General features: G+C 51.3%; 7 protein-coding genes across 7 annotated transcripts, besides 5 other annotated features; 5 read left to right on the plus strand and 2 right to left on the minus strand.

The window, feature by feature from the left end:
• The first annotated feature begins 269 nt into the window (after positions 1 to 269).
• Positions 270 to 295: a microsatellite.
• Positions 270 to 296: a microsatellite.
• Positions 297 to 1,183: 887 nt separating this feature from the next.
• Positions 1,184 to 2,689, plus strand: NFIA_079160 (uncharacterized protein; the record flags this gene model as incomplete). The annotated part of the gene is made up of 1 exon (XM_001259871.1): positions 1,184 to 2,689. One exon carries the CDS (start codon positions 1,184 to 1,186, stop codon positions 2,687 to 2,689), a length of 1,506 nt encoding a protein of 501 aa, XP_001259872.1.
• Positions 2,690 to 3,368: 679 nt separating this feature from the next.
• Positions 3,369 to 5,091, plus strand: NFIA_079170 (translocon subunit SEC61; the record flags this gene model as incomplete). The annotated part of the gene is made up of 5 exons (XM_001259872.1): positions 3,369 to 3,378; positions 3,470 to 3,570; positions 3,634 to 3,801; positions 3,873 to 4,948; positions 5,010 to 5,091. The coding sequence occupies 5 exons, from the start codon at positions 3,369 to 3,371 to the stop codon at positions 5,089 to 5,091; spliced, it is 1,437 nt and encodes a 478-aa protein (XP_001259873.1).
• Positions 5,092 to 5,499: 408 nt separating this feature from the next.
• Positions 5,500 to 6,940, minus strand: NFIA_079180 (bifunctional ornithine acetyltransferase/N-acetylglutamate synthase; the record flags this gene model as incomplete). Its single annotated transcript, XM_001259873.1, has 2 exons — positions 5,500 to 6,418; positions 6,489 to 6,940. The coding sequence occupies 2 exons, from the start codon at positions 6,938 to 6,940 to the stop codon at positions 5,500 to 5,502; spliced, it is 1,371 nt and encodes a 456-aa protein (XP_001259874.1).
• Positions 6,941 to 7,525: 585 nt separating this feature from the next.
• Positions 7,526 to 9,205, plus strand: NFIA_079190 (origin recognition complex subunit 2; the record flags this gene model as incomplete). The annotated part of the gene is made up of 1 exon (XM_001259874.1): positions 7,526 to 9,205. The coding sequence occupies one exon, from the start codon at positions 7,526 to 7,528 to the stop codon at positions 9,203 to 9,205; it is 1,680 nt and encodes a 559-aa protein (XP_001259875.1).
• Positions 9,206 to 9,416: 211 nt separating this feature from the next.
• Positions 9,417 to 10,005, minus strand: NFIA_079200 (uncharacterized protein; the record flags this gene model as incomplete). The annotated part of the gene is made up of 2 exons (XM_001259875.1): positions 9,417 to 9,569; positions 9,637 to 10,005. The coding sequence occupies 2 exons, from the start codon at positions 10,003 to 10,005 to the stop codon at positions 9,417 to 9,419; spliced, it is 522 nt and encodes a 173-aa protein (XP_001259876.1).
• Positions 10,006 to 10,577: 572 nt separating this feature from the next.
• Positions 10,578 to 10,610: a microsatellite.
• Positions 10,611 to 10,817: 207 nt separating this feature from the next.
• Positions 10,818 to 12,302: a mobile genetic element.
• Positions 12,303 to 12,399: 97 nt separating this feature from the next.
• Positions 12,400 to 12,449: a microsatellite.
• Positions 12,450 to 12,963: 514 nt separating this feature from the next.
• On the plus strand, positions 12,964 to 14,011 carry NFIA_079210 (pyridoxal 5'-phosphate synthase subunit PdxS; the record flags this gene model as incomplete). Its single annotated transcript, XM_001259876.1, has 3 exons — positions 12,964 to 13,077; positions 13,140 to 13,322; positions 13,382 to 14,011. 3 exons carry the CDS (start codon positions 12,964 to 12,966, stop codon positions 14,009 to 14,011), a joined length of 927 nt encoding a protein of 308 aa, XP_001259877.1.
• Positions 14,012 to 14,703: 692 nt separating this feature from the next.
• NFIA_079220 (seipin co-factor family protein) lies at positions 14,704 to 15,333 on the plus strand (the record flags this gene model as incomplete). The annotated part of the gene is made up of 1 exon (XM_001259877.1): positions 14,704 to 15,333. The coding sequence occupies one exon, from the start codon at positions 14,704 to 14,706 to the stop codon at positions 15,331 to 15,333; it is 630 nt and encodes a 209-aa protein (XP_001259878.1).
• Between the last annotated feature and the right edge of the window lie 13 nt (positions 15,334 to 15,346).

Below are 15,346 nucleotides of genomic sequence, written 5' to 3' on the forward strand. Positions count from 1 at the left end.
TCTATCAAAAAAAGCGAAACCGCAGAGTATGTGGCATCGTCAGCACGTTGTTTGATCAATCTGCCGCGCTTCCCCGCGTGGAAAAGACCGCACGTCTGAGCCTTGAAGAAGAGTACCAGCCATCGTCTCATTTACGACATTGACTATATGGTAATCTTCATTACGTCGCCATTGTCGTCTAGGATCCCATACGGAAGTGACGTCGTCCATCAACGACAAGAAAGTGGTCGTCATACGCTCAACATAAAATGATCTGTCCTGGAAGAGGCAAAAAAAAAAAAAAAAAAAAAAAAAAATGTGGCTCAGTCCACGCGGCTTGAGATAAAGGGTCAAGTAAATCTGGGAGTCAATAGGTTATCTTGTGGAGCAGGAGGGAAGCTGTTCCCTCCCCAGCCACCGCATTTTCGGTGATCTGCGGAGGGCAACTCTGGGCAAGTCTGATCTTAATTGTTATTCTCCATCGGCGCTAAATCCCCCAGCCTCGCGAAATGCGCGGTCGCTGTTAAATTTTAGGGGGAAGCTGTTCAAGATGGCATCAAACTAGCCGCACACTTGCATGCTCGACTAGAGACAAAACAAATACTGGATGTTCAATAATCTAACGGATTCGACATCAAAAAGACTACTCCGTACCTCGAAAGGCTACAGTTGCTCGATGGTATCTGGACTATCGATTATCGATACTAGCTCTTCCTCTGATTGTCTAGTCTCCTCCTGGACCTGACAGGAAGCACGTGTGGGTTCTCCTGATTGCTATCGCTTGGCGTTGTGATCATCACCCATCCTCCAGCCTAGACTGATTACTCTGGCTACCTTTCTTTTTCTAACTTTCCTTAAGGCTGTGTTGACTCATTTCCCTTGAAATCTGAGCCTTCAAGTTCTCCAGGTGGCTCATATTATCATTGCTGTACCGTTTTTTCGACATCTCCCCACCTTTACGCAGATCTCTCGGCCGTATGTGACGGGCTTGAGTACAGAGTAGTCGAATCTGTCCGTCCCTATTTTTGTTTTCCGCTTCAATGGTTGACGTGGGTAACCGTGTATCATTGGACTGAACAGGCAATCATCGACGTGGCATTCCAGCCGTTGTCCAAGTGGTGCAAACGCTTGCATACCTTTACCATTCCTGGTCATATTCCCTATCACCCAGTGACCAGTGACCAGTCAAAGCTTGACCTCCACGATGCTCCAGGACTGTGATCACTCATCGATGCCAGGCTCGACTGCTGTCGTCATTGACAACCTCGAACCTACCTCAATTCCAACTTCTTCTGTTGCTCATGATAACTGCCGTCAGTCCGACGAAGATATTCAGCCCTCCCACGAGAACGCGGTGAACACTCCTCCAACTCCGTCATCACAGATAACCGATACATTAACCCCACTGCCGGAGAGAAACCGTCTTACCTCTGCACATACATCTTTCCACCGTCGGGCAAACACTGAGATTATTCGCCGGCAACCCCACCTATCGGTCAAGCAGCTCTTTGCAGACCAGCCCAAAACATACGAAGACCTAGTCGACGGAGACAGTTCCTCGGGTCCGGCCTCGGAGAATTCTACTAGAAAGACACTCGAAGTAGGCGCGAGACTCTTGTCGGGTTGGTTCCAGGGCAAGTCGGAGCCGGTGAATCTGACCATGGTGCCCCAGTCGGCGGACCAGGATGCCCTGGGATTGGCACCCTCTGGGGCATTTTTGAATCGTGCATCAAAGCGGGCCTCTTCGCCACTCAAACAAGTTACATCGACGAATCCGTTCAACTTCTTTGCCTTCAAGCGCCAGGGAGAGGGCCGACCGGAGCTTCCCGAACCTGCAGATGATGAGATTCTCAATATGGACATAACTGCTGCCTTGTTCCCACCAGAGTCACTGGACCTCGACGGACAAGAAGCGTTCAGTGCCTTACGAACCAACGCCGATAACCTCCTTAGACGGCTGCAGGCAGCCTATAAGGAAAGGACTTTTGCCCTGCACGAAGCCTTGGCGGACAAGAACGAAAAACAGGAAGAACTGGAAGAGACTCGAACGCGGGTTGGACACCTGAAGGTCCAACTTGATGGTATGGCGGAGAAAGTCCTCCAGCAGGAGAAGGCCATGAAGGCCATGGCCGAGGAGCTCGAGCAGGAAAGGCAACTGCGCCGGCGAGAAGAAGACGCGCGTCGTCGCAGCGTGATGCTGGTTCGGTCGAGTGACGAAGAGAGCCTTTCCGACGTCGGGGCTGAATTGCAGACACCGAAACGCAGTTTGAAGCGAGCCAGCAATGGCACTTACACGAGCGATTCAGGCTTCGACTCTGGCGACGAGAGTCTCGCAGAAAGTATTTTCTCTCGCCGGGATGGCCTGGAATCCCCGACGTCAACGATCCCACCGTCGCCGAACATATCTCAAATTGCTCTATCTGTCCCTACGTCGACCCCTATACAGCCGAGCGCAAAAGAGTCGAAACTGGCTCAGGCGCCACCGGTGCGTCAGTCCACGTACGATCGCGTGCTGAAGGGACTTGCCTCTACGGGTATCACTAGTTCGTGGATGGGTCACACGTCCAAATGTAATATCTGCCATGGCGTCCCCGCCTCGGAGGCATGGGGCGTCCTCGGCGTCATCAAGGAGGAGAATAGGGGCTTAAAGCTACGGCTGAGCGAGCTCGAACTGGTTGTTGATGATTGTCTTAGTCTTGTTGGATCTTGATTTTGCGCCAGACTGTGTCATGAAGTTTGCGAGCTAGGATATCTGGATATACCACCCCTTCTATGCCACTAATCTGGTCGATACATATATACTACTTGAATCGAATCCTTTGATGAGGGAAACAGCACATCAAAAGTTAGTGAGCGCACTAGAAAGATACCAGTCAAAGGACCTAAAGTAACGAAATGTATGTAGTCTTGAGTCGGTTCATGAAGGATTTCAAGTGAAGTGTGTGGGATATCCCTCAACGTCAAGCTGAATCCATGGACTGCATGTTAACTAATGCAATTACAATGACTCATCTGAATATCAGCATAGGAGTATCATCCACATTTCCTCACCATCGATTAGATATGTGGAGTGGTATTGACGGGGAAGACCAGGTGGCCTCAACGGGGTTAGCGTGGCTGGAGACAGTAAAGTGGCCAGCGAGGCGTCTACTGTCTTGGTCTTAGTGCTCCTCTGCCCCAAACCAAACCTCCTCGACCTGACCTCTTCCCTCCTTGTGTGCAATAATTCCAGTTCCCCCCCCTTCTTCTTTTCTCTTCTCCTTCTTCCTAGGTAATTCTTTTTCAACAACTTTCGCTCCTTCAGCTGGCTTCATAGCTCCAGCTTCATTTTGACTTTTCTTTCCTCCACCCCATAATTGTTTTGGTGACACGGGAGGTCGATAGCCACCATGAGCGGACGTGAGTTGTCTCTGCACGCGATCGCATTCCCCATCGCGATAGCTCTCGTTTCAAGCCAATTGATCCATATTGACTGGTGTTTGACTTGTAGTTCGATTTCTTGATCTAATCAAGCCCTTCACGCCCCTCCTGCCGGAGGTGGCAGCTCCTGAGACCAAGGTGCCCTTCAACCAGAAGTTGATGTGGACGGGGGTATGTTTGCTCATTCTGATGGAGCCGCGAACGGGGAACTGAATCGCTGACTGTCTGTGGCAGTTAACATTGTTGATCTTCTTGGTCATGAGTCAGATGCCTCTTTACGGCATTGTCTCATCCGACACTTCGGATCCCCTGTACTGGCTGCGTATGATGCTGGCCAGTAACCGTGGTACCCTGATGGAGCTGGGTATCACCCCTATCATCTCCTCCGGCATGGTTTTCCAGGTATGTTCCAGTTGGCTTGCTTCTGATGCTCGGAAACAGTGCAGCAGCTAACCGATTGGTCACTGTCATAGCTCCTCGCGGGTACGCACCTCATCGATGTCAACCTTGACCTCAAGACCGATCGCGAACTTTACCAGACCGCCCAGAAGCTTTTCGCCATCATCCTGTCCTTCGGCCAGGCTTGTGTCTACGTGTTGACTGGACTCTACGGCCAGCCCAGTGACCTTGGTGCCGGTATCTGCGTTCTGCTGATCGTTCAGCTCGTTGTCGCGGGTCTGGTTGTCATCCTCCTGGATGAGCTGCTCCAGAAGGGATACGGTCTTGGAAGCGGTATCTCGCTTTTCATTGCCACCAACATCTGCGAGTCGATCGTCTGGAAGGCCTTCTCCCCCACTACCATCAACACTGGCCGTGGCCCCGAGTTTGAGGGTGCCATCATTGCTCTCTTCCACCTGCTCTTGACCTGGCCCGACAAGCAGCGTGCTCTGCGCGAAGCTTTCTACCGTCAGAACCTGCCTAACATCATGAACCTGCTGGCTACTCTTCTTGTCTTCGCTGCTGTCATCTACCTCCAGGGCTTCCGTGTTGAGATCCCCGTCAAGTCCTCCCGCCAGCGTGGCATGCGTGGCTCCTACCCCGTCCGCCTGTTCTACACCTCCAACATGCCCATCATGCTGCAGTCTGCTCTGTGCTCCAACATCTTCCTCGTCAGCCAGATGCTGTACTCTCGTTTCTCTGACAACCTCCTCGTCAGACTCCTCGGTGTCTGGGAGCCCCGCGATGGCTCTGCCCAGCTTCACGCTGCTTCGGGTATCGCTTACTACATGTCCCCTCCCCTCAACTTCAAGGAGGCTCTCCTTGACCCCATTCACACGGCCGTATACATCGCATTCATGCTGGTCGCCTGCGCCCTCTTCTCCAAGACCTGGATCGAGGTCTCTGGCTCTGCCCCTCGCGATGTCGCCAAGCAGCTCAAGGACCAGGGTCTTGTGATGGCCGGCCACCGTGAACAGAGCATGTACAAGGAGCTTAAGAGAATCATTCCTACTGCTGCCGCCTTTGGTGGTGCCTGCATTGGTGCCCTCTCCGTCACCTCCGACCTGCTCGGCGCCCTTGGCAGCGGCACTGGTATCCTCCTTGCCGTGACGTGAGTATATCCATTGCCAACAATTATTGTGATTCTGTCGCTAACGCCATCGACTATCTAGTATCATCTACGGCTACTTTGAAATTGCAGCTCGTGAAGGCGATATCGGATCAGGCCTCAAGGGCCTTGTTCCCGGTAACTAAGCAGGGGCCGCCTTGATGAGTATGAGAAAGGAATCTGAATTTTTATCGAATTTCCTTTGATTCTTCCTCGTTGATTTCTGGATGGATGCGCTGTTGTGGCTGGAATCTACGACGGAAATATCAGGAATTTGCATGGATGATTGTATTACTGTCAGAGTTGGGAGTTCTTGCATGCTGGGACTTTTTCCGTCAAAAAGAGAGCCACAACTGTATATAGCGTTCCATTCAGTTTGTAACCATATTTAGAAAACAAAAGATTTCAAATCACATCAGATCTGGCTACTTAGACATTTACATATCAGAGGCATGGGAAATCAGCACAGAACGGTCTGGGTGGGTGAATAGTTGGGTATATATACGAATGTCTCACAACATCTCGTGCCGTGGTATATGTCCTTTCTGGCTCAATCAAGTCCTATAATCACCATTGATAGTCACGTACTCGTGGCTAAAGTCGCAGAACCAGTAGACAGCCTCTTCACCACCCAGGCCCTGCTCACCCTTCTCACCACCACCCAAGTCAACGACGATCTCCAGATCCTCCTCCTGAAGAATGACACTGGCGCGCTCCTCATCGACTTGTTCCGGCTCACCGTTAACAAGCAGCTTGAGCACGGGACTCCCATCCACAGGCTTGAAGCTGACGCTTGTACGCTCAGGGACGACCGTTCCCGGAGCCACGCCCTGCGTGTACCCGATCGCGCAGAGGATACGGCCCCAGTTTGCGTCGCGGCCGTAGAGGGCGGTCTTGACGAGCGGGGACCGGGCGATGGTGGACGCGATGAGACGGGCGGATTCGTAGTCCGGGGAGTTCTGGACGCGGACGGTGACGAACTTGGTGGCGCCTTCGCCGTCGCGGACGACGAGCTGCGAGAGCGACTGCGCGAACGAGGTGAGGATGTCCTGCATGGCGGTGTAGTCGTCCGAGGCGGGGGAGCTGATGGGGGCGCCGCCGGCGGCGCCGTTGGCGAGGATGGCGACCGTGTCGTTTGTGCTTGTGTCGCCGTCGACGGAGATGGAGTTGAAGGAGCGCGAGACGGCGTGCGTGAGGAGGGACTGCAGGGCAGAAGGGTCGATGGGGGCGTCGGTGCAGAGTACGCCGAGGAGGGTGGCCATGTTCGGGTGGATCATGCCGGCGCCTTTGGTCATGCCGGCGAGGCTGTAGGTGCGGCCGGGGGACGAAGGGAGGACGAAGGTTCGCGAGAGCAGCTTGGGGAAGGTGTCTGTTGTACAGATGGCGCGGGCGGTGGTGAGCCAGGCGTCGTGCGTGGATGCGAGGTTCTCGTGTGCCGTGGGGATTTTGTTAAGGATCTTGGAGATAGGAAGTCTGGCAGGTCATGACTCGTCAGCTTTTCATGGCTTTTGCAAAGTAGAGAGTGTGCGGAAGAGGAATGTACCGTTGTCCAATAACGCCAGTGCTCATGACGATTGTGCTGGGCTCGCTGAGTCCGTTGCACTCGTCCACCTTCTTGCCCATGCTCACTGCATCCTCCAGACCTCCCTTACCGGTGACTGCATTGGCGCAGCCAGAGTTGATAACCACCGATCGAATGCCTTGTCCCTGGCGGCTCTCAAGGGTCTTCTTGCTGACTTGAACAGGTGCCGCTTGGAACTTGTTGGTGGTGAAAACCGCAGCAGCCGAGCATGGGGTTTCGGAGGAGATCAATGCCAGGTCCGGGAACTTGGTGTTGGAGGCTTTGACACCAACGTGGGTACCGGAGACGAGGAATCCCTTTGGATAGGATCCAGAGGACGGGATGTACTTCTGCTTGGAGGCGGGAATGGCCATGTCCAGAGGAGCAGAGTAGTTGCGCACTTGGCCCTTCACCATTCTGGCGAAAGCAGCCATTGCGGCTGCGGGCTGAGCTGGAGAAACCATGAATATCTTCAAAAATCGCCTGAAAAGAATCAGCAACAGTTCTAGAAAGCGCAACTCCACTCAATTGCTGTTTAATGGGAGTATGATAAATGGAGATGCGGCAAGATATAGTATCGGAGGCCAAAAGTGACTCACAAGTGACTCAGGCAACTGAACGTCAAAAGTTGAATGTGTCCAGCTAATATCGACTCCAATGCCGAGATAGATAACAGAAGCAACCCCTGTTAAGCTTCTGAACAGGCCAGAAACCCTAGTCCCAGCAGTATTGTGAAGTAATTCACTCTCAGATTTACCATTGACGATGGAGATCCGATATCGCGGGAGTCGGAGAAACAGTCCCCGCTGCTGGCTTCGTTTGTCGCGTTCCAGACGCGCCTAAAGACACAGAACTCATTATTCAAGCTCAACATACCTCGACATCTGCGATCTACCCCTTGCTTCCCGGCCTTTTGTTCTCCCCTTCTCGGATCGATCGAAGCCATTGCTGCGCGTGAATGGTACTTATCTCCGTTTGTCTTTTGCTGGCGATGTTGTGATCGGTACATTCTTACTAAAATGAAACGAAAGCAACCAGATTCGGACGATGGCGAGCGTCCTGTCTCGGCGCCGAAGAGGCAGAGAACAACTGCAGTGATCAATGGCTCTACAAATGGAAATGCGGACGCGAATCGATCCCTCGACATGACGCCCCCGAAACGGATCAAATCAACACCGCAAAAACCAGGCTCAGCAACTCCCGCAGCGCTGAAGGAATCGGGCCTGAAAACTCCTACGCATAGATCAAAGGCGAAAGCTCTCTTCTCAACACCCACAAAAGCGACGGCTGTTTCTACGCCAAACCGAGCACGAAATGCCGACCGATCTGCGAAGAAGAAAAGCGCTCGCTTGTTGCTGGAGCAGGATGAGGATGAGATCTGGGACGGGGCTGACCGTTTAGCAGAGGAGATTCTGGAAGATGAGGGCGACGCTCCTGAGACCGCTGTAGAGGATAGCGACGGTGTCATCCCAACAGTTGAAGGTACCACGAAAGAGGCAGCCGATGGCAAGACTCTGGCGACGCCGAAACGTCGTGCAGGGAGGCCGAAAGGTGCAAAAAACAAGCGCTCACCTACTCCCGAGGGAGAATTGCCGGCACATGAGCGATATTTCTTCCAGAACAGAGCCGGCCCTCCGCGAACGTCAAATAATACGCTCAACAAAGTGAATCTCCTGACGCACGAGGAGTATTTTGAGAAGTTGGCCGGATATACGGACCCTTGCCAGAAGGAGAAAAACTTTCTGCTAGACCTGCATTGTCGGTCCTTTCCGCAGTGGGATTTTGAGTTCAATCAAGGCTTCAACATCTGCCTCTACGGTTACGGCTCGAAGCGTCAGCTTCTCAATGATTTTGCAGACTGGCTCTACCAGAGACACAGCGCCTCGCCTCCCTCTATAGTCGTCGTGAATGGTCATACTCCGAACCTGTCAATTCGGTCTATCTTCGCCACCATTGTGACCGCTGTTCTGGGTGCAGACATTCCATCGAAGATGGGGTCTCAGCCACTAGAGGTATTAGAATTGTTGCAGTCTAGCCTCAAGTCTCGACCATCCCAGAAACCAATCACCGTACTGATCAATGCGATCGACGCCCCTCCCCTCCGCCGAGCAACGAACCAAGCCCTCCTTGCGCGGTTGGCTGCGACCCCAAAGATCCATTTGCTTGTCACCGCAGACACTCCGAATTTCTTGCTGATGTGGGATATCAGCCTTCGAGATCATTTCAATTTCGTTTTCCACGACTGCACAACATTTGCCGCTTTCGATACCGAGTTTGATGTTGTGGAAGAGGTTCACAACCTGCTTGGGCGCAAGGGCCGTCGAATTGGTGGTAAAGATGGTGTTGGCTTCGTGTTGAAGAGTCTTCCGGAGAACGCGCGGAACCTCTATCGACTGCTTCTCACTGAACTGCTGTGTATGATGGACGAAGATCACAATTCGGATGATGAGATGGACGGCCATGCAGGAAGAGAAGACGGGGTCAACGATGAGACGGGCATTGAATTCCGCATGCTCTACCAGAAGGCTGCCGAGGAGTTCATTGCATCGTCCGAAATGATGTTCCGAACACTGTTGAAGGAATTCCATGACCATCAGATGATCACATCGCGGATGGACTCGAGCGGAATGGAATTACTAGGAGTACCCTTGTCGCGAGAAGAAATGGAGGGGGTCCTGGAAGACCTGGTATTGGGGTGATGGATGAGATAAGATATAATGTGGTGTCTTTGCATAAATCATGATACCCCTGTATAGCACTGTATATCACAATTGAGGGACATAACTGATGAAGCCCATTTCGAAGGCTCTGCTCAAACACCAAGCCGTCCAGTTTTCTCTTCCTGAGTATTTTACACAATGCGAGTCCGGTCAAGAAAACCTCGGTCGTCCGATATGTTTGTTCTTGCATTTAGAACTGCGCAAACGCAGCCAGTGCCATCGTGGCCCCAAAACTCATCTTGAACGGCATATGCTGCGTCACAGCCTTCTGCACATCCACCGACTTGACATACTTCTGTATCGTCCGAACAGGGAGGATATTGTATCCTTTCGAAGCAGCCCACTACATCCCACCTCCTGTTAGCACCATCTACAACACCAGTAACACAATGTCCGCAGGATCCGCATACCTCAACGAGGACAATCCCCATTCCCAGCAGCACGACCAACGCTCTCGAGAACGCCCTCAATCCCACCCCCACTACAAGCCCAAGCACACTTCCCAAGCTCACCTGGCGCATATTGGAAGCGGTCAGGATACCGGATGCCGTGCGGGGGCCTGTCCGCCCCTGCTTGGCGATGGCCGGGTCATTGCGGTCGAGTGTCCAGCCGGATTCCGAGCTGGTTTGCGAGTCGACTCTGTAGTATGGAGCGGAGTATTGGCATTGCATTGGGGAAGCACGGAATGGGGACAAGGGGTGTAGGGAGAGGGACAGGCCGAGACCGACCCCGAGGACGGTGGAGGTTCGAGCGAAACCGCTTAGAAGACCGGATGCCATGTTTTCGTATCTGTGAGGTGGAGTTGTACAGTTGTAACAGATTGATGGTCTAGATGTGTATACAAAAGCAGATGAATTGGGAGTCAGGATCCTTGTTGAATGAAGCTGGAGTGTTCGCGTCGGCATGCGGAGATGGAGGAGACATTATTGTGACGTCAATGGGCGGTCAGCTTCTAGCTAACGGTATTCGGAGATGAGGCGACTCTACTCAGATATCCAGGGGTTAATGCTTCTTAATTGTCTATCTGACCAGCAGTATTGCATCGATTCATGATCTCAGAAGAGGATGTTACTGTGAGATGCCATGGTTACTAATGAGAAATGGACGACGTGAGCTGTTGATCATAGGATAATATTTGCGTCCAAGGGGAAGGTAGCTATCACGCAACGAACGTAATGTCCATATCTTCCGTAGCACTCAACTCCCCTCAATGAGGACCACTATGAAGCCTGAAGAACTAAGCTTCAGTCCGCTGGTATCATGGTTGTTGGGTCATATCACTCCTCCTCAACATGCACCTGATAAGAATATCAGATGCAGGATTACTAAGGTAATATAACGTAACTAATCGGTAAGCGAGTCGGCCACGTAAGCGAGTCGGCCACCCGGTCAAGGCATATCCTAGAATTCTGATTTACATACAAAAAAGGAAGTTATTCCACGTTAATCTAACCATTAAAACGCGCTGAATTCAGGCAGCTACTCGATTAGGACATCTTGTACGTATATGTCCTAAAACACCACACATACTGCACCGAGGTGGTGCCCGACGGCGTGGTTGATCATCTCCAGGCCCTGTATCACCAGCTGCTTCCTCTAAGGCCTGAACATGGTTGAATGCCTCAAGTGCTTCCTGGATTGTGAAGCCATTCAAACCATTCATTTGGTGTTGGTTACGCTTCTGCTTATTCTTTCGTCTCTCAATGGCCTGGTGAAGTTGAAGGTTTTCATGTTCAAGAAGAATAGCACGGTTCAAGGCTATCTCTGCACCTTTACAGATGTAAGATATTGCTGTCTGTATTGGTGAGGTAGGAGGGTTTGTTTGAAGTAATTGAGAGATCACCGACTCATGCTTTTTGAATTGATTCAAATTTATCGGTGTTTTGGTAATCGTAGATGTAGTGCCTTGACTGCTGGGACGGCTGTCTTCCTTGTAAAAGATGAGGCTATCCAGAACCTGGTTAGGATTAAAAGGGACTAATCCTGAGGCTCTAAAAGCACTCTGTATATCCATCTTCTTGAAGGCTTGGGCGTGGGCTTCTGGGTAGACGTCAAGAAAGTCAACCTTATCAATATGGTGATATCCTGTTCGTACAAGCCGTTCAATGAGGTTACTGTAAGCTCGTTTCAATGGTGAGAAACAGGCCACATCCAAAGGTTGACAGAGATGTGAGGAATTTGCAGGCATGCAAATAGGAATAATATCATTTTGACGACATATATCATCAAATTGAGGTGTTAAATGAGAGTCATGCCCATCAAGAACTAAGAGGCTATATTGGCCAGTTCTTCGGTCCTTAATATAAGGAATAAAGTGTTCTTTGAGCCAGTGTTCACCAATTTCTCGTGTTGTCCATCCATTTGATGATATAGCAATTCTCCATGAAGCTGGAGTATTACCTTCATACCAGGCCTGAATATGAGTCTTTGCTTTCAACACTAAGTATGCTGGTAATGCCCATCCGGAGGCGTTGATACACTCAATTGAAGTTATCCATTCTCGATTTCCCGGTTGTATAAGAAAGGGCCTTCCTTCACAGGATGATCGTGTGATTACCTTCGCGGTAGCCACCAGGCCCATAGCAAAGCCGGTTTCATCAAAATTGTAGATATCTTCATTAGCGATACCATAAGTTGATATAGCGGCTTGCACGCGTTTGAACCAGGCTTGAAGAACTTCAGGATCCTCGCATTTCGCCCGTTTATAATTGATTTGACGACTAAACCGACTTTTCAAGGAATCATGGCGGGAAATGAAGTTATATACCCATTTCTCTCCCACTGAGGAAGTTGTATCTTGACCACGTTGTTGGATCAATATTGTAGCCATTTCACGGACCTGGAAGTGCCTTGGCGGTGCACCACGTTGATCTAATGAGAGAATCCATTTAATAAGTGATTCTTCCTCTATAGGAGTCAACTTATGGGAATTGGCGCGGGTTTCCTTGCGAAATTTGATTCCATTCAAACGATCTTGAAGTGTTGACCGGGGAACTTCAAAGACACGAGCAGCTTCACGAACTGATTTGATTTGGCCATTCTGAATAGCCTTAACTGCTAAGGAGATCCTCCCCTCTCGTTCCACCAAGGATTTTGATGATTTGGGCATTTTTCGTGGTGATATGGATGGCTGAATAGCCTTGGTTTCAAAGGGGTGGTGATTCTTGATGGGGGTGGCCGACTCGCTTACGTGGCCGACTCGCTTACGTGGCCGACTCGCTTACCGAATACGTTATGCAGCTTGGCAGTTAGTTCGAGACCATCTGATATTACCAAAAAATACCATGGCGATAGAGTTTTCGTAAAAGCCAATCCTTGGCGTTTCCAGCTGTTCCTGACGGTTTCAGGCCAAGTCCGCGGGAAACCGCCCACCAAGCGGCGTTTTTGCAGATTGGCAGATTTACGCTGGAAACTTACTGGGGAGATGGAGGGGCACAAGCACTGTGATTGGTTTACAAAGCCGCGGCCGGATGGAACGAGGACATAATTCGGCGGGGACATGAAAGTGTGGGTGATCGATACGGGAATTTTGGTTCTTCGGAGGCGACAAGGCCGTAACGGTCGAGGTTAGTAGTTATCTTGACTCACACTCACAGGGTCCGTCTTCGGTCTTCTTAAGAACTCGATTTTGCTGGGGCTTTTTTCCCCCCTCTCTCCTTTCTACTGTTTCTCGTACCTATTTCTATACTCATTCTTTCAGTTCTCTTAGTACCACCTTTCCCTCCTAAATACACACAATGGCTTCCAACGGTACCAATGGCGCCTCCGCCTCCAACAGCTTCACTGTGAAGGCCGGTTTGGCTCAGATGCTGAAGGGTGGTGTGATTATGGACGTCGTCAACGCGGAGCAGGTATGAGCGATTGTCAACAGGATACTTCTAGCCCTTCGATGCTAATGTGACTTCCACAACAGGCCCGCATTGCGGAGGAGGCCGGTGCCGCTGCCGTGATGGCCCTGGAGAGAGTCCCCGCCGACATCAGAGCCCAGGGTGGCGTTGCCCGCATGTCCGACCCCAGCATGATCAAGGAGATCATGGCTGCTGTCACCATTCCTGTCATGGCCAAGGCTCGTATCGGACACTTTGTTGAGTGCCAGGTAAGGCTGCCTTTCTCCCGTGGAAAACCTGCCTCGCAGCTAACATGTGTAATTGTTAGATCCTCGAAGCCATTGGCGTTGACTACATCGACGAGTCCGAAGTCCTTACCCCTGCCGATGATGTTTACCACGTGAAGAAGCACGACTACAAGGTTCCTTTCGTCTGTGGTTGCCGCAACCTGGGTGAGGCCCTCCGTCGTATCGCCGAGGGTGCCGCTATGATCCGTACTAAGGGTGAGGCCGGCACCGGAGACGTTGTTGAAGCCGTCAAGCACATGCGCACGGTCAACTCCCAGATCGCCCGCGCCCGCTCCATCCTCCAGAACTCCACCGACCCCGAGATTGAGCTCCGTGCCTACGCTCGTGAGCTTGAGGTCCCTTATGAGCTTCTGCGTGAGACCGCCGAGAAGGGCCGTCTTCCCGTTGTTAACTTCGCTGCCGGCGGTGTTGCCACTCCCGCTGATGCCGCACTCATGATGCAGCTGGGCTGCGACGGAGTGTTCGTCGGCTCCGGTATCTTCAAGTCTGGTGATGCGAAGAAGCGCGCCAAGGCTATCGTCCAGGCCGTGACTCACTACAAGGACCCCAAGGTCCTCGCCGAAGTCAGCGAGGGTTTGGGTGAGGCCATGGTTGGTATCAATGTCTCTCAGATGCCTGAGGCCGACCGATTGGCCAAGAGAGGATGGTAATTGCACTACTGTCTCTACCTGTGATTCTTCTTATGTTCTTGTCATGATATGGGCGTTGGAAAAGTTGATATAGCGTTCTTTGATGCATTTTGCATTCAAGACTTTCAGGTTCATTATTGCTAGGGTGTTCCGTGCATTCATCCTTAATCATGTAGACACGCACAGGATTGATGAAGAAGTACTCTAATTCAATGACGAGCTCTTCCATGAAGAACAAAAACTGAAAATCGGTCATGTCACCGTCCAGCGCACACGGCATTTTACCCTTACCCCACCGGCACTTGTTCCCGCTGTCGATCATGCGGATGCTGCGACTGGTGGTGCTAATCTGCTTGAAGACGCGGCGAATAGTATCACCAAAATAATATACTCATTTTGCGAAGATATTTTATACCTGATATTCAATTCCGAACTCTAAGATCACTATTCAATTGACGGCGCTTATGCTGGGTGTCCCAGATAAATGTGCAAGGTACACATCCTGCGGAGTACGATCGGCGACTCCAAAGGTCACACCGGTAAGATACACATGTTTATTTCAAACGCAGAAATTGAATTCACACCCTGACAGTACGATAAGACAGTCTAACCCAAATAGGCAATCCTCTCTGACCTCCATGTCATCATTCGACGCGAACGACATCGAAACCGTGAAATGAAGAACAAGAGCCCTCGACGGACGAAATTTTATCATGACGGACCCAATGCTGGATCTTGTATCTCGACCAGATTCCCAATTCGATGACGAGGAGCACCTCAAGTCACAGAATCAGGAGAAACAGCCCAAGCAAGAACAGCTGGAGAATGGAAAGCAAGAGCATGCAGCCTCAGCTCCAACGCCAAAACCACACAATCTTTTACCGAATACCTTCACGATAAGTGGGGAATATGAGGACAACAATATGAATCCGATCCTTTCGTCTGTTCTCGTCGTCCTCTACTCCATCCTCCCTCCCCATCTCCGCGCAGCGATCCTCGAGACTGCGCTCACGCATCCGCTGCTCACGACCTTCTTCCTCTGCCAGTTTGTCTGCTCATGTATTCCGGTCATAATCTTTCTGATTGGGGCTACGATTGCGGGTGCTATAGCGGTGGTGGTGTTTAGCTGTTTTGCGCTGTTGGTGCTGGGGCCTGTCCTGGTTGCGACGACCGTCACGGGCCTGTTTCTGTGGGGGTGGGGGTGGGTGACGTTTGTGGTTGGCAGGTGGTTGGTGAGGCAGTATTTGAGCGAAGATGGGGATGGAGAGAAGGATCGTGCACGGGATGGGGTGAATGGATTCAATGAATACGATGCGGAGAAAGTTAAGGAGGAATCGGCTTGAAGATCCTATTCTA

The sequence above is a fragment of the Aspergillus fischeri genome, genomic scaffold (assembly GCF_000149645.3).
Source record: "Aspergillus fischeri NRRL 181 1099437636264 genomic scaffold, whole genome shotgun sequence".
Classification (NCBI taxonomy): Eukaryota; Fungi; Ascomycota; class Eurotiomycetes; order Eurotiales; family Aspergillaceae; genus Aspergillus; species Aspergillus fischeri.